Genomic DNA, 22,324 nt, shown 5'->3' on the forward strand with positions numbered 1-22,324 from the left:
ACTATTTCAAATAAAAACACAGAGGATAGAGAACATTTAAAACTTTGTCAAATATATACATCAACATATACTACATGGTTATAAAAGTAAAATAAATAAATCCAAGTCAATGTGGCTAAATACAAATGTGTTAAGAGAAATTAGGAAAAAAACATAGGGAATTTTAAATATTTAAAGAAAATAGTATGGACTTTTCCTTACAAATATAAAAGGAATGTAACAAAGCACGAAAAAGAACAATCAGATTAGCCAAAACCGAAAATAAAAGATTAATTGCAAAATATTCTAAGACAAACCCTAAAAGGTGTTTTAAGTATATGAATGGCAAACAGTTATTTTCTTTAGTATACATAGAGTGGAACCAACGGAAGAGACATTTAAACATACGACACCATACAAGCCCATATCAACAATTGAGTTATCTCTATATGATATCAAGAAAGAAACTCAATAATATCAAGGTAAATAAGTCCCAGATACATACAGAAAGAGAAGCGCTCTACCAAGAATGAACAACAGAACAGCTCAGTAGCTTGTTTTATGGCAAGTTACCACTTAGGAGCAGCCTTTTTTAGACCTATTGTTTTTTTCACAAATGAGAACTTTCCTAACCTAACAAGGTCAGTCCAGTCCTGAAATAACAGGCAATCCTCCTCTAAACAAGGAACATGGCAACCAAGAGACATTTGTTTCGGCCTTCTTTGGGCCTTGGCAGTGAGGTGCAGCCATATTCCTCTAAGTACATTGGACAAGAAATCAACATCTGGTTTCTCCCATCACCCTTAGGGTTATTCCCCAGGGTCATAATGCAAATACATACAAAAAAATAGGCGCTCTACCAGGAACAAACAATTTTAAAGCACTATGGGCTCCATGTACGAAGCAGCGAGTGCTGCTTCGAAACCCTTGTGTGGCAGGTTCGTATATGTGAGCCTGCTTCCCGCAATGTAAGAAGCAGTGGTCATTAGACCGCTACTTCTTACTCTCCGCCACCTCTAAGGTGGCGGAGATAAATCACAGAAAGCTCGCTCGATCTCGGTGACTGACAGCCCCTTCAGTAGCGCGAATGAAGTGGCGGGCATTACACACTCCGATGAGTGTGTAATGATACATACGTGCCAGTGGACAAACAGATCCACTGCCCGTATGTAGCGAAGGCGGGCGGACAGCTTCAAAAGTTTAGAAGCTGTCTGCCCGCCTGTTAGTACATGGGGCCCAATGTCCCTTTAATGTAAATGTCATTCCTTGGACATATAGAACAAGTCCCTTGGCTGAACATTTCCTCTGTATTTCTCAATCTGTCACAGAGCCAATAACATTAGGGTTGTGGTCGCACTATGAAGCTAAGAGAGGAAATTATTTCAGTCCACAAATATCAGACTAAAGGGGAAGTAAACCGCTCCCTGATTACAGCCCATTGTTTTAGTATCTAATATCTTATCCAAAAACATTAACATTTTATTTACATTGTATCTTGAACTTGGTTCTTATACAAATTTATATTTAAATTCTTTCATGAAAGAGGAATGGAACATTGAACAACATCTTTCTATAGTTCATGTATCAACTGATATTCACAAAAATAAAATGCTTCATTTCATTAGAGAATGTTATTTTACCATTAATGCAACTGTACCTAACGTGTTCTATATTACCAACATGTGTTATAGTGTTCGCGCAATATTAGAAGTAAACATATTTTTCTAATATTACATTTCTAATATTGCAATCACTTTACATCCAAACGTGTTCTGTTTTGAAAACACATTTGGTATAGTGCAATTGAAATAGAAATGTATGTGTCCATGCTTGTTACTGGGGTAGACAATGCTAGCCACTGTTTTATTCCTTATATGATAACCTCTGATGAAGCCAATTAGGATGAAGAGATAGAGGCCGATTTATTAATGCCTGGGGGACATGATACGCTGGAGCATATCATGTCCGCCAGATATCGCTGAAATACAAATAACCTATAATAATAATAATGCAGACAGCATATGCTGTCAGCATTCAGCATTGCACAAGCAGTTCTAGTGAAGGCTCGTGCGGAAACAGCTGCATACAGGGCTTGATAAATCGGCCCCTAAGAGTATGAAGCAAACTTCATAATTGAAGTAAATTGGAAATTGTTTAAATTTGTATGCCCTATTTGAATCATGAAAGAAAAAAAAATGTCCTGTCCCTTTAAGGGTTTCATGTCCCTTTAAGCTTGTGAAGCCTGCCATTAGCACTTCCAGTTGTTAGAACTGGTAAAATCTTAATTTACAGAAGTTAAATGCCTTGAGATTTGTATATAGCATGTTTAGGTAAATATAACTAGACTTTGTAGCAATATATTTTCATAATATTTAGCTCTGAACATTGAGAAATTTCTAATTCCCCGAACTTCAACTGCACCCTGCTGACCTCTCAAGGCTTATCCTGCAACATATCTTTTCCTACTTTGGGCCAGATCAGGAGTGGAGTGCTAACAGTTACGTGCAAGCGTAAAGGAGCTTTTCGCAGGTGTTTGTCGCGAGTCGGGTTTAGCACTCGTATTGCAAGTTGATTGTAAACGCAAACGTGTGAGCACAATCTCGATTTACACTAGAATGATTACCGTGTCCTCAGAGCTCTGGTTAACTGTTTCCCAAAACAAAAAAGTTGCACAAAACACATCAAAAGAAAATTACAAATTACAGTTACACTCATAATAACACTATCTAATAAAAATTATTTTAAAAAAAATTGCACAATAAAGTTATAAGGGCTCAAAGATCTGAGGCTTTAACATAGAGATACATACATATACATGTCTAATTATGGATATGTATGTATAAGTACAAACTATGGGGTCGATTTATCAAGGGCCGAATGGCCCCTGATGCCCCTGTTTCCGCGGGAACCTTCAGGCTCGCCGAAAACAAGTTAAAGGGACACTGTACCCAAAAATTTTCTTTCGTGATTCAGATTGAGCATGAAATTTTAAGCAACTTTCTAATTTACTCCTATTAGCAAATTTTCTTCATTCTCTCGGTATCTTTATTTGAAATGCAAGAATGTAAGTTTAGATGCCGGTCCATTTTTGGTGAACAACCTGGGTTGTCCTTGCTGATTGGTGGATAAATTCATCCACCAATAAAAAAGTGCTGTCAAGAGTACTGAAACCAAAAAAAAAGCTTAGATGCCTTCTTTTTCAAATAATGATAGCAAGAGAACGAAGAAAAATTGATAATAGGAGTAAATTAGAAAGTTGCTTAAAATTGCATGCTCTTTTTGAATTACAAAAGAAAAAATTTGGGTTCAGTGACCCTTTAAGCAGCACCTGCTCCTTAACTCCTTAAACTGCTCCTTAACTGGTCCGTGCCTCTGAGGCTGCAGACATCAATCCGCCCAATCTCATGTGATCGGGTTGATTGACACCTCCTGCTAGCGGTCGATTGGCCACAAAGGTGCAGGGGGCGGCATTGCACAAGCAGTACATATACATAAGTATACTGGTGCCATTTGCAGTTAAATAGATGAAAACACATAAACGCATATTTATACAATATTCATATTTATTAAAAAGGACAGTAAGGTCATAATTAGATATTCATGATTTAGACAGAGCATACTAGACTTGTGCACGGTGGAAAAATTTGTTTCGGATTGATTCGGATGTTTTCGAATTTCGTTCTCGGATCAATTCGAATTCAGATACATTCGAATGCATTTGTTTCGGATTCATTCAGATTTATTCAGATTCGAATACATTCGGATGTATTCAGTTCGGATTAGTTTCATAAATTCGGTATGTGTTAGGTGGGATGTGCTGTGTATTAGTCTAGTATTATATACTGTAATATTAGGTGTAAACCATAGCAGAGTGATATAACCTAATATACTGTACAATACTAGTGTAATTGTGATTAGTCCATGGCCATCCAAATGTAACGAATAAATCCGAACTAATTCAGATTTATTTGTTAATTTCGGTGCTACGGTAGTTTGGAAATTCGAATCGATTCGAAGCTCCGAATTTGACAAATTTGTCCAAATTTCTTTAGACTGCTGCTTCATAACTTCTGTTTCCAACGAGCCTCAAGGCTCGCCGGAAACACGAGGCATCAAGCTCCATACGGAACTTGATAAATTGACCCCAATGAGGCTTTACAAATATACAATGGGCATGAATGATTAAAAGTGTAAATATCTGCTGGCCAAGTTCCTATAGACTTTTATGCCCGGGATGTAGTGAAAAAAGCTTGCCAGTCAGGTCATAGTTATCCTTCACTGGAACGTTTAAGTGACACAATATTGCTTAATGTTATGAGGCAATTAGCGGTAAAAGCTGTTTGTTTCAGAAAAGCCTTTTAAGCCGTGTCAGCTACGTTCCTTTTGGCACCTCCTTGAGCCCTGATCCTTCCGTGTATCTCCTTCTTTGGTTTCGCGGGCACCTTAAGTTTTGAGAGAGCAATTTTATAGACATTAAGACAATTCAAAATAATTAAATTAAAAAAACAGATTGAAATAGGAGACCTACAAAATATTAAAAATATGTTAAAAAAACTTAAAAAAGATCTTATAGATGGATCAATCATAATTAGGGTCAATACAAAAATTAGTCAATTCATGTAAATATGTATTAATTAATGTAAAAATTGAGTTATACTGAATTCTATATTTAACACTTTTGGGTATATAGGGGCTGATTTATGAAAGTGCGAGCGGACATGATCCGCTGTAGCGTATCATGTCCACTGCACATTTTTCAAATTACTTGCCTTCCTATAAATTATTTTTGGTTTGTCTCCTTCTATAGCTTTCAATTTATCATCTAATTTCAAAATACTCAAATGTTTCTATATGATTTTCTCAGCCATCCTGTGGTTGATATTATACTGTGTCATAAATAGAATTGAAGTTTCACAATCTTTTTTTATTATTTTTTTCCCCATATACAATTTCTCTTCTATTTTTCTTTATAACATATTTCTCTATCTATTATATTTATATCATAACCCCTTTCAAACTCTCAGATTGAGAGTTAAAATCCTCTTCCTGTGTACAGTTTTTCTTAATCTGCAGTAGCTGGCTGCCATCTGGAACGGAGGAAAAGGAATATACCCAGATGGCAGCTACTGCGGATTAAGAAAAACTGTATATAGGATGAGGATTTTAACACTCAATCTGAGAGTTTGAAAGGAAAATTTGTTGAAAGGGGTTATGATACTAATAAAATAGATAGAGAAATAGAATATGTTAAAAAGAAAAGAGAAATTGTATATGGGGAAAGTAAAAATAACAATAAAAACGATTGTGAAACTTCAATTCCATTTATTACACAGTATAATATCAACCACAGGATAGCTGAGAAAGCCATAAAGAAACATTAGAGTATATTGAAATTAGATGATAAATTGAAATATATAGGAGACAGACCAAAAATAATTTATAGGATGGCGAGTAATTTGAAAAATAGATTAGCCCCCACTGAATTAAAGAAAAAACTAAATATAGAAAAAGATTTATTTGGAAAGGAAATAAAAGGTTTCTTTCCATGTTTTGCCTGCAAAACCCGCAGACACTCAGAGAAACGGAAAAAATTCCATTCAAACATCACGGGTAGAGAATCCTATATTATAAAAGGCCAAGTGTTTGTCTGAAGCCGTCATGCGCAGTAGAGACAAACACTTGGCCTTGAGATAGGGAGCGCGAGGTACACAGCATACAAGCAGCTGTGAGATAGGGAGCGCGAGGTACACAAACAGCTGTGAGGTCTGCTGCATGAGAAACGGCCACGCGCTCCCCAGACCTCACAGCTGTTTGTGGCCGACGGGAGCGTTGCGATGGGGGCGTGGCCGGGCGTCGCGAGGGGCTTGGCCGGGCGGGTGTCGCCGCAATGGGGCGTGGCCGGGCGGGGTCCCGCAATGTGAGCACAGAGCCAGAGAGGGAGCAGGAGAGGGGGGGAGAGAGAGGGGGGGAGAGAGACAAAGGGGGGGGGGGGAGAGAGACAAAGGGGGGGGAGAGAGACAAAGGGGGGGGGGGAGAGAGACAAAGGGGGGGGAGAGAGACAAAGGGGGGGGGGAGAGAGACAAAGGGGGGGAGAGACAAAGGGGGGGGGGGAGACAAAGGGGGGGAGAGAGAGACAAAGGGGGGGGGGAGAGAGACAAAGGGGGGGGGAGAGAGACAAAGGGGGGGGGAGAGACAAAGGGGGGGGAGAGACAAAGGGGGGGAGAGACAAAGGGGGGGGGGAGACAAAGGGGGGGGAGAGAGACAAAGGGGGGGGGAGAGAGACAAAGGGGGGGGGAGACAAAGGGGGGGAGAGAGACAAAGGGGGGGGAGACAAAGGGGGGGAGACAAAGGGGGGGGAGAGAGACAAAGGGGGGGAGAGACAAAGGGGGGGGGAGAGAGACAAAGGGGGGGAGAGACAAAGGGGGGGAGAGAGACAAAGGGGGGAGAGAGACAAAGGGGGGGGGAGAGACAAAGGGGGGGGGAGAGAGACAAAGGGGGGGGAGAGAGACAAAGGGGGGGGGGGGAGAGACAAAGGGGGGGGAGAGACAAAGGGGGGGGGAGACAAAGGGGGGGAGAGAGACAAAGGGGGGGGAGAGAGACAAAGGGGGGGGGGGGAGAGAGACAAAGGGGGGGAGAGCCAAAGAGCGGGGAGAGAGAGAGCCAAATAGGAGAGAGAGCAAAAGAGGGGAGAGAGCCAAAGAGGGGCGGGAGAGACAAAGGGGGGGAGAGAGACAAAGGGGGGGGAGAGAGACAAAGGGGGGGAGAGACAAAGGGGGGGAGAGAGACAAAGGGGGGGGAGAGAGACAAAGGGGGGGAGAGACAAAGGGGGGAGAGAGACAAAGGGGGGGGGAGAGACAAAGGGGGGGGGAGAGAGACAAAGGGGGGGAGAGAGAGACAAAGGGGGGGAGAGAGACAAAGGGGGGGGAGAGAGAAAAAGGGGGGGAGAGAGACAAAGGGGGGGGGAGAGAGAGACAAAGGGGGGGAGAGAGAGACAAAGGGGGGGGGAGAGAGACAAAGGGGGGGGAGAGAGACAAAGGGGGGGAGAGAGAGACAAAGGGGGGGAGAGAGAGACAAAGGGGGGGGAGAGAGACAAAGGGGGGGAGAGAGACAAAGGGGGGGGGGAGAGACAAAGGGGGGGGAGAGAGACAAAGGGGGGGAGAGAGACAAAGGGGGGGGAGAGAGACAAAGGGGGGGGAGAGAGACAAAGGGGGGGGGGAGACAAAGGGGGGGAGAGCCAAAGAGGGGGGAGAGAGAGAGCCAAATAGGAGAGAGAGCAAAAGAGGGGAGAGAGCCAAAGAGGGGGGGGAGAGCCAAAGAGGGGGGGGAGAGCCAAAGAGGGGGGGGGAGAGCCAAAGAGGGGGGGGGGAGAGCCAAAGAGGGGGGGAGAGCCAAAGAGGGGAGAGAGAGAGCAAAAGAGGGGGGAGAGAAAGCAAAGGAGAGGGGGGAGAGAGAGCAAAGGAGAGGGGGGAGAGAAAGCAAAAGAGAGAGGGGAGAGAAAGCAAAAGAGAGGGGGGAAGAGAGAGCAAAAGAGAGGGGGGAGAGAGCAAGGGGTGGGACCGCTGTACTGCAAAAAATGGCCCGTGTACACGGGCTTTAGTACTAGTATGAAATAAAAGGCCTCATACGATGTACAGATAGGAATATAATCTATTGAATTGATTGTAGCTGTGGGAAACAGTATGTAGGACAGTCAACTAGACCTGTTAGGGAAAGGGTTAGGGAACATATCCTCTTCATATAAAATGTACTTGAAGACAGAAATAAGGAAATACGAGTTCTGAAACATTTATGAAGTGCAATAATTGTAATCTTAAAATGTTTAAATATATGGCAATTGCTAAATTAAATCCAAATTAGAGAGGAGGAAATGTGGAGAAAGAATTGTTGAAACTGGAGTAAAATGGATATATGAATTAGAGACCATGGGGCCGATTCATCAAGCTCCGTATGGAGCTTGATACAGCTGTTTCCACGCGAGCCTTCAGGCCGCTGCTCCTTAACTCGCCCGCTACCTTTGAGGCAGTGGACAGCAATCCGCCCGATCGAATACGATCGTGTTGATTGACATCCCCTGCTGTTTGGCTGTGAATCTGCAGACGGGGGCATTGCACAAGCAGTTCACCAGAACTGCTTGTGCAATGATAAATGCTGACAGCGTATGCTGTCGGCATTTATCAATATGCAGCGGATATGATATGCTACAGCAGATCAGGTTCACTCGCACTTTCATAAATCGGCCCCTATATACGCAAAAGGGTTAAATATAGAATTCAGTATAACTCAATTTTTACATTAATTTATTAATTTATTATTATTATTATCGGTTATTTGTAGAGCGCCAACAGATTCCGCATACTTTTTTACATGAATTGACTAATTTTTGTATTGACCCTAATTATGATTGATCCATCTATGGAATGTATAGATAAAATATAGCTTTAAATAAAGATAGCTATTAGATAGACTCTACAGGTTTTTAGATAATTTTTAAGTTTTTTTAACATATTTTTAATGTCTCCTATTTCAATCTGTTTATTAATTTTAACTGTTTTGTACTCTGCATAATAACGAAAAGAGCAAAATACTGCTGTCAACGTCACTGATCTATAAATGCGCACCACCTATGTCACAGGGTGAAAGAATACCTAAGATCCAACATGGGGGTGCCCAGTTTGAAGATGCGGAGCTTCAACAATCAACACATATAAGTGGTTAGAATAGTTAAAATAATAGCATGGTGACTAGTTGTTGCGCTATTATAGTTGTACCTAGCAGTTTAAAGGACATTAAACACTAAGGGCCAGATTACAAGTGGACTAACTCCGCTAGAAGAAAGCTGTTTGTGTGCGTCAGATAGCGCTTGTATTACAAGTTGAAAGTGAACAATTTTCATTTGCGCAATAACCCGATGTGTGCAAACAGCCAAACTTAGAATATTGCATGCACGATGACGTATTCAGAAGTCAATAAAACAAAAAAAGTGGGGGGGAAAACACCCTACTTGCGCACAAACCCTTTTGCATATTCTCAAGGGAACTAACCCGATATGAAAATATTAATATTTCAAATTTCAATGTTCTTCACATGGCAGAATATGTTCTATTTATTTCTATATATATACTGTAGCTGATGGTATTTTGGTACAACATATATCTATACCTATATATTTATGATTATATATAGGTATTGATATATACAGATATATATAGGACTATCTACATTGGAATGTAAAATATTTACAGTAAATACATAGTTAAAGACTTTAAAATATGAATATTGCATAAATATGCTTTTTAATGTTTTCATCTACTTGACAGCAAAGGGCTCCAATGCAATTATATATATATATATATATATATATATATGTGTGTGTGTGTATATATATGTATTTATGTGCTTATATGTATATACTGTAAATGTCTGTAAATACATATATAAACATATAAATACATATGTACACACATATAAGACATGTATATGAATGTATCTCAATGTTAAAGTCCTTTGTCTACATTTTATTCTAACACCTGGGACTTTGGGGCCGATTTACTATGCCCCGAATGGGGCCAACTCGCCCTGTTTACGCGAGACCACTGCTCCTTAACTAGATCCGCCGCCTCTGAGCGGCGGACAGCAATCAACCCAATCAAATACGATCAGGTTGATTGACACCCCCTGCTAGCAGCCGATTGGCCGCAAATCTGCAGGGATGGCATTGTACAAGCAGTTCTGGTGAACTGCTTGTGCAATGCTGAATGGCAACAGCATATATTGTCCGCATTCAGCGATGTCTGGAGGACATGATATGCTATAGCGTATCATGTCCGCCAGACTTTGTTAAATCGGCCCCCATATCTTTTAGCCCTTATAACTTTTTGTGCAATATTTTTTTGCAATCATTTTTATTAGATAGTGTTATTATGAGTGTAACTGTACTTTGTAATGTACTTTTTATGTGTTTTGTGACACTTTTATGTTGTGAAACAGTTAACCAGAGCTCTGAGGACGCGGTAATCATTCTAGTGTAATATGCGATTGCACTCAAGCGTTTACTTTCAACTTGTAATACGAGCGGCAAACTCGATGCAAGCAAACACCCAAGATAAACCCGTTTTTGCTCACGTGTAACTGCTAGCGCGCCATTCCTAATCTGCCCCTAAATAAATGCTGGATAAAATAATTGCATTCAAAGAAAAGATTAGTCTGAGAATAAAATGTGGATGTATTTTTTAAAATGTTTATTAGTTGTTTAAATATTGACAAAATAAGTGTAAAGTTTAAGGGGCCGATTTAACAAAGTCTGGCGGACATCGCTGAATGCGGACAGCATACGCTGTCAGCATTCAGTATTGCACAAGCAGTTCTAGTGAACTGCTTGGGTAATACTGCACCCTGCAGATTCGTGGCCAATCAGGGTGTCAATCAACCCGATCGGGTTGATTGCTATCCGCCACTCAGAGGCGGCGGATCCAGTTAAGGAGCAGCTGTCTTAAGACCGCTGCTTCTTAACTCCTGTTTCTGGCGAGCCTGAAGGCTCGCGCAGAAACAGGGCAAGTTGGCCAAATTCGGGGCATAGTAAATCGGCCCCTTTAGTGTCTATAAAACAATGGGAGCTGCCATTTTGTAACAGGTTATTTTCCTTGCTGTGGCCTATAAGTGACAGTTATATATAGATCACTAGACTGTTCAGCCAATGGCTGTGTTCTGCACTTCCATTTCTAACAGGAACTGAAAATCTCACAATGTCAGAATGGAATTACAGGAAAAGAGTACAAAATAAATAATGAAAGTATAGTGAGGACTTTTTATATATACGATTTATACTTTTATATTAGTCTCAAAGTATTTAATGTCCCTTTAACGTCCCTTTAAATGCCTCTCTAAGTTAAATCTGCAAATACAGAGTGCTGCCTTGTTTTGGGTCTATAAATATCCTGAATCTTGCAGGGGTCACCAAGATTAAGGGAACATCTTTTAGTAAATGTTATAGCATCATACCATATAGACAAAACTTGGTAAAATGATCTTGTTCTCTCGACAGGGCCCGGAATCTCCAGCTATGCAAACGACCCACCTGGAGCTGGCAAATCTCTAATAAGCTGCCTAGAGGAAGCCATGGCCATTATTCCACCAGAAAACCAGAGGGAGGCTCCTGTTTATCTGGGAGCTACAGCTGGAATGAGGCTACTGAGGTACAAAACGGAAAAAATAGTCAGCTACTTTGAATACATAGATTGTAACATTTAAATGCTTCCATAACATAGAAATATGACCACAGGGGTATCAGAGGATTTAGCTGACACTTCTAAGAAGCTCATGTGGTCCTGACATCAGTAGTGATGTCACAGGGGAGTCTGGCTTCCACCTACATCATGTATGATCCCTCTGATCCCCTGCTAAGTATGCTTCACAGTTTGAGGAAAGTGAATGAATTTGCCTTTACAATATGGTGGCAGGGTTTCCAAAATGGCCATCATGGTGATGCTATACTGTAAAATCTTACAATAATTTATATTTTTACATGACTCATTTTTATCAGATAGGGGCCGATTTATCAATGTGCGAGCGGACATTTCTGCCCGCACATTTATAAATGTCGACAGCATACGCTGTCAGCATTTATCATTGCACAAGCATTTCTAGTGACTCAGAGGTGGCAGATGAGTTAAAGAGCAGCAGTCTTAAGACTGCTGCTTCTTAACTTATGTTTTCAGCGAACAGCTGCATTCGCAGCTGCATAAATGGGCCCCATAGTATTTTAATTTTATTTATGTTGTCTTTGGTGCAACTTATTTTATTCTAGCAAAGGTGTATATCCCCTGGGCTGGACAATATATGCTCTCTAAACCAATGGGGCCCCCTCAGGATTCCAGGAAATAAGGGTAGAGTAAGGTATAGGAATAAAGAGCGCTAGCAGCAAATACCAAATGGAAGAGTGCTATTTCTGTTATCTGGAGTTATTTATTAAATATCGTCAAACAGACATAGCATAAAATTAGCATAAAATTATGAGTATCCTGGTTACAACCGGGAGTTATACATAGGAAATGAAAAAGGTTGGCCAACCTATAACTAAGACCTTCACAAAGGCAATTAGAAAAACATTTAGAAATCGTCACTTGGCATTACCCAATGTAAAAATGTATAATTGCGCACTTTGTTAAGATTTCCGTTGGACTGGATAGCTCAAACTGACAATTTTACTAAGTGTAGTATGGATGAAACAATGTGTGCACCCTTTTCTCTGCTTTTTATTTTGCATGCATCAAACAAAGAATTAGGAATAAGGATTTACTCCCATCCTCTGTTTAAGGATATACTCTTAGAGGCCCATTTATCAAGCTCCGTATGGAGCTTGTTGGCCCGTGTTTCTGGCGAGTCTGACCGCTGGCGGAACAGCCAATAGAATGCAAGCTCAATCTGATTGGCTGATTGGATCAGCCAATCCTATTGAACTTGAATCTGATTGGCTGATTCAATCAGCCAATCATATTTTTCCTACCTTAATTCCGATTGGCTGATAGAATCCTATCAGCCAATCGGAATTCGAGGGACGCCATCTTGGATGACGTCATTTAAAGGAACCTTCATTCGGTGAGTAGGCGTCGGGGAAGAAGGATGGAACCGCGTCGGCTGGAAGAAGATGGCTCCGCTCCGGATAGATGAAGATAGAAGATGCCACTTGGATGAAGATGTCTACCGGTCCGGATGTCCTCTTCTGCCCGGATAGGATGAAGACTTCTGCCGCTCCGGATGTCCTCTTTTGGTCCATCGGTGCCCGGCTGGGTGAACACAACTCAAGGTAGGGAGATCTTCAGGGGGGTAGTGTTAGGTTTATTTAAGGGGGGTTTGGGTTAGAGTAGGGGTATGTGGGTGGTGGGTTTTAATGTTGGGGGGTGGTATTGTGTTTTTTTTTACAGGCAAAAGAGCTGATTACTTTGGGGCATGCCCCGCAAAAAGTCCTTTTAAGGGCTGGTAAAAGAGCTGGTTACTTTTTAACCCCTTAATGACCGAGGACGTGCAGGGTACGTCCTCAAAAAAAAGGCAGTTAATGCCTGAGAACGTACCCTGCACGTCCTCGGTTTGGAAAGCAGCTGGAAGCGATCCTGCTCGCTTCCAGCTGCTTTCCGGTTATTGCAGTGATGCCTCGATATCGAGGCATCCTGCAATAACCATTTGTAGCCATCCGGTGCAGAGAGAGCCACTCTGTGGCCCTCTCTGCACCGGACATTAACGGCTACGTTCGTTGGTGGGTGGGAGCCGGTATGGGAGGTGGGTGGCGGCCATCGATGGCCTTTGTGATGCGGAGGGGGGCGGGATCGGGGGCGGGGACGACCGGGGGGACGCGCACGGACGCGCGCGCGTGCACGGGGAGGCCGGGCGGGCGCGTGCACGGGGAGGGAGCGGGTGGGAACCACTACGCTACAGAAAATGTTTATGTTAGAAGTGGGGATCAAAGGGGTTAATATGGTTTTTTTGGTGATCGGTTTGGCTGGTGGGGTATTGGACTGTGGGGGGGAAGCTACACTACAGAAACAAAAAGTAAAACATAAAAAATAAAACATTTTTATTTGCAAACTGGGTACTGGCAGACAGCTGCCAGTACCCAAGATGGCCCCAATAAGGCAGAGGGGGAGGGTTAGGGAGCTATTTTGGGGGGATCAGGGAGGTTGGGGGCTAAGGGCGGACCCTACATAGCAGCATATGTAAATATGCTTAAAAAAATTATTTATTTATTTTTTTTTATACCTTTTATTTTAGTACTGGCAGACTTTCTGCCAGTACTTAAGATGGCGGGGACAATTGTGGGGTGGGGGAGGGAAGAGTGCTGTTTGGGAGGGATCAGGGGGTGGGATGTGTCAGGTGGGAGTCTGATCTCTACACTAAAGCTAAAATTAACCCTGCAAGCTCCCTACAAACTACCTAATTAACCCCTTCACTGCTGGCCATAATACACATGTGATGCGCAGCAGCATTTAGCGGCCTTATAATTACCAAAAAGCAACGCCAAAGCCATATATGTCTGCTATTTATGAACAAAGGGGATCCCAGAGAAGCATTTAAAACCATTTGTGCCATAATTGCACAAGCTGTTTGTAAATAATTTTAGTGAAAAACCTAAAGTTTGAAAAAGTGAACAATTTTTTTTTATTTGATTGCTTTTGGCGGTGAAATGGTGGCATGAAATATACCAAAATGGGCCTAGATCAATACTTGGGGTTGTCTACTACACTACACTAGAGCTAAAATTAACCCTAGAAGCTCCCTACATGCTCCCTAATTAACCCATTCACTGCTGGGCATAATACACGGTTGGTGCGCAGTGGCATTTAGCAGCCTTCTAATTACCAAAAAGCAAAGCCAAAGCCATATATGTCTGCTATTTATGAACAAAGGGGATCCCAGAGAAGCATTTACAACCATTTATTCCATAATTTCATGAGTTGTTTGTAAATAATTTCAGTGAGAAACCTAAAGTTTGTGAAAAAATTTGTGAAAAAGTAAAATAATTTTTTTATTTGATCGCATTCGGCGGTGAAATGGTGCCATGAAATATACCAAAATGGGCCTAGATCAATACTTTGGGATGTCTTCTAAAAAAAAATATATACATGTCAATGGATATTCAGAGATTCCTGAAAGATATTAGTGTCCCAATGTAACTAGCGCTAATTTTGAAAAAAAGTGGTTTGGAAATGGCAAAGTGCTACTTGTACTTATAGCCCTATAACTTGCAAAAAAAGTAAAGAACATGTAAACATTGGGTATTTCTAAACTCAGGACAAAATTTAGAAACTATTTAGCATGGGTGTTTTTTGGTGGTTGTAGATGTGTAACAGATTTTGGGGGTCAAAGTTAGAAAAAGTGTGTTTTTTTCCATTTTTTCCTCATATTTTATAATATTTATTATAGTAAATTATAAGATATGATGAAAATAATGGTATATTTTGAAAGTCCATTTAATGGCGAGAAAAACGGTATATAATATGTGTGGGTACAGTAAATGAGTAAGAGGAAAATTACAGCTAAACACAAACACCACAAAAATGTAAAAATAGCCTTGGTCCCAAACGGACAGAAAATGGAAAAGTGCTGTGGTCATTAAGGGGTTAATTTAGAATAGGGTAGGGACCTTTATTATTTTGGGGGGCTTTTTTATTTTATTAGGGGGCTTAGAGTAGGTGTAATTAGCCTAATATTCTTGTAATCTTTTTTTATTTTTTTTAATTTAGTGTTTGTTTTTTTTGTAATTTAGTTTAGTTTATTTAATTGTAGGTACTTGTAGGTAATTTATTTAATTTATTGATAGTGTACTGTTAGGTTTAATTGTAACTTAGGTTAGGATTTATTTTACAGGTAATTTGGTTATTATTTTAACTAGGTAGCTATTAAATGGTTAATAACTATTTAATAACTATTGTACCTAGTTAAAATAAATACAAAGTTGCCTGTAAAATAAATATAAATCCTAAAATAGCTACAATATAATTATTTGTTATATTGTAGCTATATTAGGGTTTATTTTACAGGTAAGTATTTAGCTTTAAATAGGAATACTTTAGTTAATAATATTTAATTTATTTCGTTAGATTAAAATTATATTTAACTTAGGGGGGTGTTAGGGTTAGAGTTAGACTTAGCTTTAGGGGTTAATACATTTATTAGAGTAGCGGCGAGGTCCGGTCGGCAGATTAGGGGTTAATAAGTGTAGGTAAGGTAGCGGAGACGTTGGGGGGGCAGATTAGGGGTTAATAAATATAATATAGGTGTCGGCGATGTTAGGGACAGCAGATTAGGGGTACATAGGTATAATGTAGGTTGCGGCGATGTACGGAGCGGCAGATTAGGGGTTAATTGTGTAATGCAGGAGTCAGCGATAGCGGGGGCGGCAGATTAGGGGTTAATAAGTGTAAGGTTAGGGGTGTTTAGACTCGGGGTTCATGTTAGGGTGTTAGGTGCAGACTTAGAAACTGTTTCCCCATAGGAAACAATGGGGCTGCGTTAGGAGCTGAACGCTGCTTTTTGCAGGTGTTAGTTTTTTTTCCAGCCCAAACTGCCCCATTGTTTCCTATGGGGGAATCGTGCACAAGCACGTTTTTCCAGCTAGCCGCTACCGTAAGCAACGCTGGTATTGAGGGTTGAAGTGGCGGTAAATTCGGCTCAACGCTCCCTTTTTGGAGCCTAACGCAACCCTTCAGAGAACTCTCAATACCAGCATTGTTTAGAAGCAGCGCTAGAAAAAAAAGACGCGTAGCTAACGCACCCCTTCGACCGCAAAACTCTAAATCTAGCCGAATGTGTTTAATCCCTTTGCAGGGGTTAAACACATAGCTATATACAAGCAATAGTGCAATAATAAAATCCTCTAACATATTAGACTATTTGCTTTTTGCGCTTTTAAGTATATGAACGACAAACCCATGTCTTCCAGGGATTATTTTCATTTGTTATCCTTGTTATATGAGAAACTCCATAATATTTGTTAAAATGTACAACAATCTTCTCTTTATCCCCAGCCTAGAAAATTCAGCAGCATCTGATAAGGTGCTTGAGGAGGTTTCCAAAACCATTAGCAGTTACCCTGTCAACTTCAGAGGAGCTCGTATCATCTCTGGGGAGGAAGAAGGTTCGTATGGTTGGATAACCATCAACTACCTCATGGAATCTTTTATGAAAGTGAGTGTTCTGAGAGAAAACTGATAAGGCTTTTTATAATAATAATAACTAGTATTTATATAGCGCCTTTCTCCAAGTGGGACTCAAAGCGCTTTTTTTTTTTTATGAAATTCAAAATTCTATAAAAATGTACATATCCTCAGCAGCAGCAATGCAGTAGTGTAACTAGGTAGTGATTGGTGGCTACAGACATGTCTTTTGTCATTGGCTCACCAGATGTGTTCAGCTAGCTCCCAGTACTGCATTGCTGCTCTGGAGCAGATTTTTACTGTGCGTTTAACCCCCTTTGTAGGGGTTAAGGAGGCTTTAAAAGGACACGACAAGATAATAAAAATCAACATGAACTTTGTTAGCAAAATAAAATTACGCTTTTAAACTATTGCTTTTATATGCAGATATTTTGCAGTGTAGTGTTTAATCCCTGATGTTCACTGTGCATATATAAAAGAAAAACAAGATGTATTCTTACCTGATAAATTATTTTCTTCCTTGGTAGTGAGAGTCCACGAGAATCCTTACTCTTGGGAAATACATCACCTGGCCACCAGGAGGAGGCAAAGACACCTCAACCAGAGCTCTTAAATATTGCTCCTACTTCCCCTTCTCTCCCAATAGTCTTATAGCTGAGGATAGGGGAAAGGTAACAGATATAAAAGGGATAAAAAAGGTGTAAAACTAAGACTGCCTCCACCAGAAATAAAAGGTAGGATCATGGACTCTCACTACCAAGAAAGAAAATAATTTATCAAGTAAGAATACATTTTGTTTTCTTTCTATTGGTAGTGAGAGTTCACGAGAATCCTACCTTACTCTTGGGAACCAATACCCAAGCTGTGGAGTTCACAACATTTTTTCGGTGGGACAAAGGTAAGGTAGTCACCTACTTACTAGGCACCACCGCTTGAAGGACATTCCTGCCAAATGATGCTTCTGCCGAGGGAAAAATGTCAAACTGATAAAACTTAGTAAAAAGTATGCAGGGAAGAACAGGTAGCAGCTTTGAAGATCTGTTCCACTGAAGTTTCATTTTTGAAGGCCCATGAAGTTGAAACAGAATGCGTGGAATGAGAATACGGGCAGGCAGTTGCTGACCCTTCTACAAGTAAGCTGTACAAATAAGACTCATCAACAAAAAAGAAAAAAAATGAATTTATGCTTACCTGATAAATTTCTTTCTCTTGTGATGTATTGAGTCCACGGATTCATCCATACTTGTGGGATATTCTCCTTCCCTACAGGAAGTGGCAAAGAGAGCACCCACAGCAGAGCTGTCTATATAGCTCCTCCCTTAGCTCCGCCTCCCAGTCATTTGACCGAAGGCTAGGAAGAAAAAGGAGAAACTATAGGGTGCAGTGGTGTTTTTTAATTAAAAATATACTACCTGTCTTAAACAGACAGGGCGGGCCGTGGACTCGATACATCACAAGAGAAAGAAATTTATCAGGTAAGCATAAATTCTGTTTTCAGTCTTAGTTTTACACCTTTTTATCCCTTTTATATCTGTTAACTTTCCCACGGATTCATCCATACTTGTGGGATACCAATACTAAAGCTTTAGGACACGGATGAAGGGAGGGACAAGACAGGTACCCTAAACGGAAGGCACCACTGCTTGTAAAACCTTTCTCCCAAAAATAGCCTCCGAAGAAGCAAAAGTATCGAATTTGGAAAATTTGGAAAAAGTATGAAGCGAAGACCAAGTCGCCGCCTTACAAATCTGTTCAACAGAAGCCTCATTTTCAAAAGCCCATGTGGAAGCCACTGCTCTAGTAGAATGAGCAGTAATTCTTTCAGGAGGCTGCTGGCCAGCAGTCTCATAAGCCAAACGGATTATGCTTTTCAGCCAAAAGGAAAGAGAGGTAGCCGTAGCCTTTTGACCTCTCCGTTTACCAGAATAAACAACAAACAATGAAGATGTTTGACGGAAATCTTTAGTTTCTTGTAAGTAGAACTTTAAAGCATGAACCACATCAAGATTGTGCAACAGACGTTCCTTCTTTGATGAAGGATTAGGACACAGAGAAGGAACAACAATCTCCTGATTGATATTCCTATTAGAAACAACCTTAGGAAGAAACCCAGGTTTGGTACGCAGAACCACCTTATCTGCATGGAAAACAAGGTAAGGTGAGTCACACTGTAAAGCAGATAACTCAGAAACTCTTCGAGCCGAAGAGATAGCTACTAAAAACAAAACTTTCCAAGATAGAAGCTTAATATTTATGGAATGCATAGGTTCAAACGGAACCCCTTGAAGAACATTAAGAACCAAATTTAGGCTCCATGGTGGAGCAACAGGTTTAAATACAGGCTTGATCCTGACCAAGGCCTGACTAAATGCTTGAACGTCTGGGACATCTGCCAGATGTTTGTGTAAAAGAATAGACAAAGCAGATATTTGTTCTTTTAAAGAACTAGCTGATAATCTCTTCTCCAATCCTTCTTGGAGAAAGGACAACATTTTAGGAATCCTAATCTTACTCCATGAGTAACCCTTGGATTCACACAAACAAAGATATCTGCGACAAATCTTATGATAGATTTTCCTGGTGACAGGCTTTCTAGCCTGAATCAGGGTATCAATGACCGACTCAGAGAAACCACGCTTTGATAGAATCAGGCGTTCAATCTCCAAGCAGTCAGACGCAGAGAAATTAGATTTGGATGCTTGAATGGACCTTGGATTAGAAGGTCCTGCCTCATTGGCAGAGTCCACGGTGGAACAGATGACATGTCCACCAGGTCTGCATACCAAGTCCTGCGTGGTCACGCAGGCGCTATCAGAATCACCAAAACTCTCTCCTGCTTGATTCTGGCAACCAGACGTGGGAGGAGAGGAAACGGTGGAAATACATAAGCCAGATTGAAGGACAAGGGCACTGCTAGAGCATCTATCAGTACCGCCTGGGGATCCCGGGACCTGGACCCGTAACAAAGAAGTTTGGCGTTCTGTCGGGACACCATCAGATCCAATTCTGGTGTGCCCCATAGCTGAGTCAGTTGGGAAAATACCTCCGGATGGAGCTCCCACTCCCCCGGATGAAAAGTCTGACGACTTAGGAAATCTGCCTCCCAGTTCTCTACCCCTGGGATATGGATTGCTGAGAGATGGCAAGAGTGATCCTCCGCCCATCGGATTATTTTGATTACTTCCATCATGGCTAGAGAACTCAGTGTTCCTCCTTGATGATTGATATAGGCTACAGTTGTGATGTTGTCCGACTGAAATCTGATGAATTTGGCCGCAGCTAGCTGAGGCCATGCCTGAAGCGCATTGAATATCGCTCTCAATTCTAGAATGTTTATCGGGAGGAGAGATTCCTCCCGAGACCATAAGCCCTGTGCTTTCAGGGATTTCCAGACTGCACCCCAGCCTAGCAGGCTGGCATCTGTCGTTACTATGAGCCACTCTGGCCTGCGGAAACACATTCCCTGAGACAGGTGGTCCTGAGACAACCACCAGAGAAGAGAATCTCTGGTCTCTTGGTCCAGATGCAGTTGAGGAGATAAATCTGCATTATCCCCATTCCACTGTTTGAGCATGCATAGTTGCAGTGGTCTGAGGTGTAGGCGGGCATAAGGAACTATGTCCATTGCCGCTACCATGAGTCCGATTACCTCCATACACTGAGCCACTGATGGCCGTGGGATGGAATGAAGAGCTCGGCAAGTGATTAAAAGTTTTGATTTTCTGACCTCCGTCAGAAATATTTTCATTTCTACTGAGTCTATCAGAGTCCCTAGGAAGGAAACTCTTGTGAGAGGGACGAGAGAACTCTTTTTTATGTTCACCTTCCATCCGTGAGATCTCAGAAAAGCCAATACGATGTCCGTGTGAGACTTGGCTAGCTGGAAAGTCGACGCCTGAATTAAGATGTCGTCTAGATAAGGCGCCACTGCTATACCCCGTGGTCTTAGAACCGCCAAAAGGGACCCTAGCACCTTTGTGAAAATTCTGGGAGCCGTGGCCAACCCGAAAGGAAGGGCCACAAACTGGTAATGCCTGTCCAGAAAGGCGAATCTGAGGAATTGATGATGATCTCTGTGAATAGGGATGTGTAGATACGCATCCTTTAAATCCACGGTTGTCATATATTGATTATTTTAGTTTCATTATTATCCAAGGTGCCAATACATGCTGCTTACGCAGTAGACTACCCACACCCCTATATAGGGTTAAAAAGGTTATTTTTGGACGGCTTTATAATAGTCTAGTTTTCGTTTTAAAGTTTTAGAGATAACCAGTGCAAAATAACTTTAGAAATGGCTTATGATTTATGTATTAGCCACTTGGCTGCTAGAAGGGGGCTACAGCATTATTACACTCTTGTAGGCAAAAAGTTAAATATTATTAAAATATGGCATATTACCGATGATTTGGTTGTCCCACAAAGACCACGTTCTCGTCTGGCATTTGCTGCACAGTTGGCTGCTTCTTTTGTGATGCTGCGTCTGTAACAACTAAATCAGGCGGGAAATCAAGCGACTCAACAAAATTAGTTTACGGTCTCTATAATGACCAATCAGCATTAACTGGGAAGTGAAAGCGATCAAAATGTCATATTAATGGAAATACCCTTATATGGTCCTCCCACACACAGTTCAGCCTCTTAGTGTGCGAGTGTCACGTGACAGCTGGCTCTCGCACACTAAGAGCTGTGCGAATAAGAAGGCTATGGGCTGGCCTGTTGGTGGCAATGCAGTCAAAGCAGTTTTAAAGTGGAAAGGGCTTTTGCCTATACTTCTATCTATCACGCTGCACAGCATGTGCGATAGATAGAAGTATTAGGCAAAAGACCATTCCACTTTAAAACTGCTTTGACTGCAAATAAATAAATAATTAAAAACAGCAATTTTAATGGAGCCTGGAGGATTTTTTAATTTAAATAAGCAAATAAGCAATAAGCAAAAAAGGTTTAAAAATGTAATTTTTTTTTTATTTCTCAATCTTTTTTTTTTTTTTGTTCATCAGGGGTCAGGGGGTTCATCAGAGGTCAGGGGGTTCACGTGCTCAAGTGCTCCTATAGAGGAGCCCCCACTGGCTCAGTGGGATTTATTGTTTTATACAGTATTCCAATTGAACATAAAAACATTTTTATTGTCATCTCCTAAATAATTGATGAGCTCCTGTTAAGTTAAGGCTTTGATACTATATTAAATATGTATGACTATTGTACTATACAATAACATAGACTAATTTCCTCCTTTTTAAAAATTAAAACCATTAACAAATATATTTCATTATTTACAGTATTCTTTTGGCGGTCAGTGGATGAGGCCATTTACTTCCAAGATATACGGTGCCTTGGATCTTGGAGGTGCCTCCACTCAAATCAGCTTTATCCCAAAAGTGAATATTGAGGATCCCAAAGAAAAAGCTGAATTTAATCTTTATGGATTCCCCTACACTATTTATACACACAGTTATCTGTGTTATGGGCAGAACCAAGCTCTGAAACAAATGTTGGTCAAGGCAGTACTGGTGAGTAAATGTACACTATTATCTAATAGTTTCCTCAGGACACTTAATCTGCTGCACCAGGAGCCAGTCACAAATAACACATTGTAAATTTTCATTATATCTTAACTAGAGCACAAGTGAAATAATCAGCTGAAGGGTGAGAGCAGGTTAGTAACCATGGTTACTGGTCAGCTGATTATTTCACCT

The 22,324-nt window shown here is 41.1% G+C and overlaps 1 protein-coding gene across 1 annotated transcript in view; it reads left to right on the forward strand.

Moving 5' to 3' along the window:
• The window catches only part of LOC128643054 (ectonucleoside triphosphate diphosphohydrolase 8), a 172,661-nt gene that overhangs the window by 124,419 nt on the left and 25,918 nt on the right, over positions 1-22,324 (forward strand). The window contains exons 4-6 of the mRNA XM_053695988.1: positions 11,021-11,171; positions 16,497-16,656; positions 21,908-22,138. Coding sequence (XP_053551963.1) covers positions 11,021-11,171; positions 16,497-16,656; positions 21,908-22,138 — 542 coding nt within the window. The remainder of the gene's footprint in view (positions 1-11,020; positions 11,172-16,496; positions 16,657-21,907; positions 22,139-22,324) is intronic.

This window comes from Bombina bombina, chromosome 12 (genome assembly GCF_027579735.1).
Source record: "Bombina bombina isolate aBomBom1 chromosome 12, aBomBom1.pri, whole genome shotgun sequence".
In the NCBI taxonomy this organism is placed as follows: domain Eukaryota; kingdom Metazoa; phylum Chordata; class Amphibia; order Anura; family Bombinatoridae; genus Bombina; species Bombina bombina.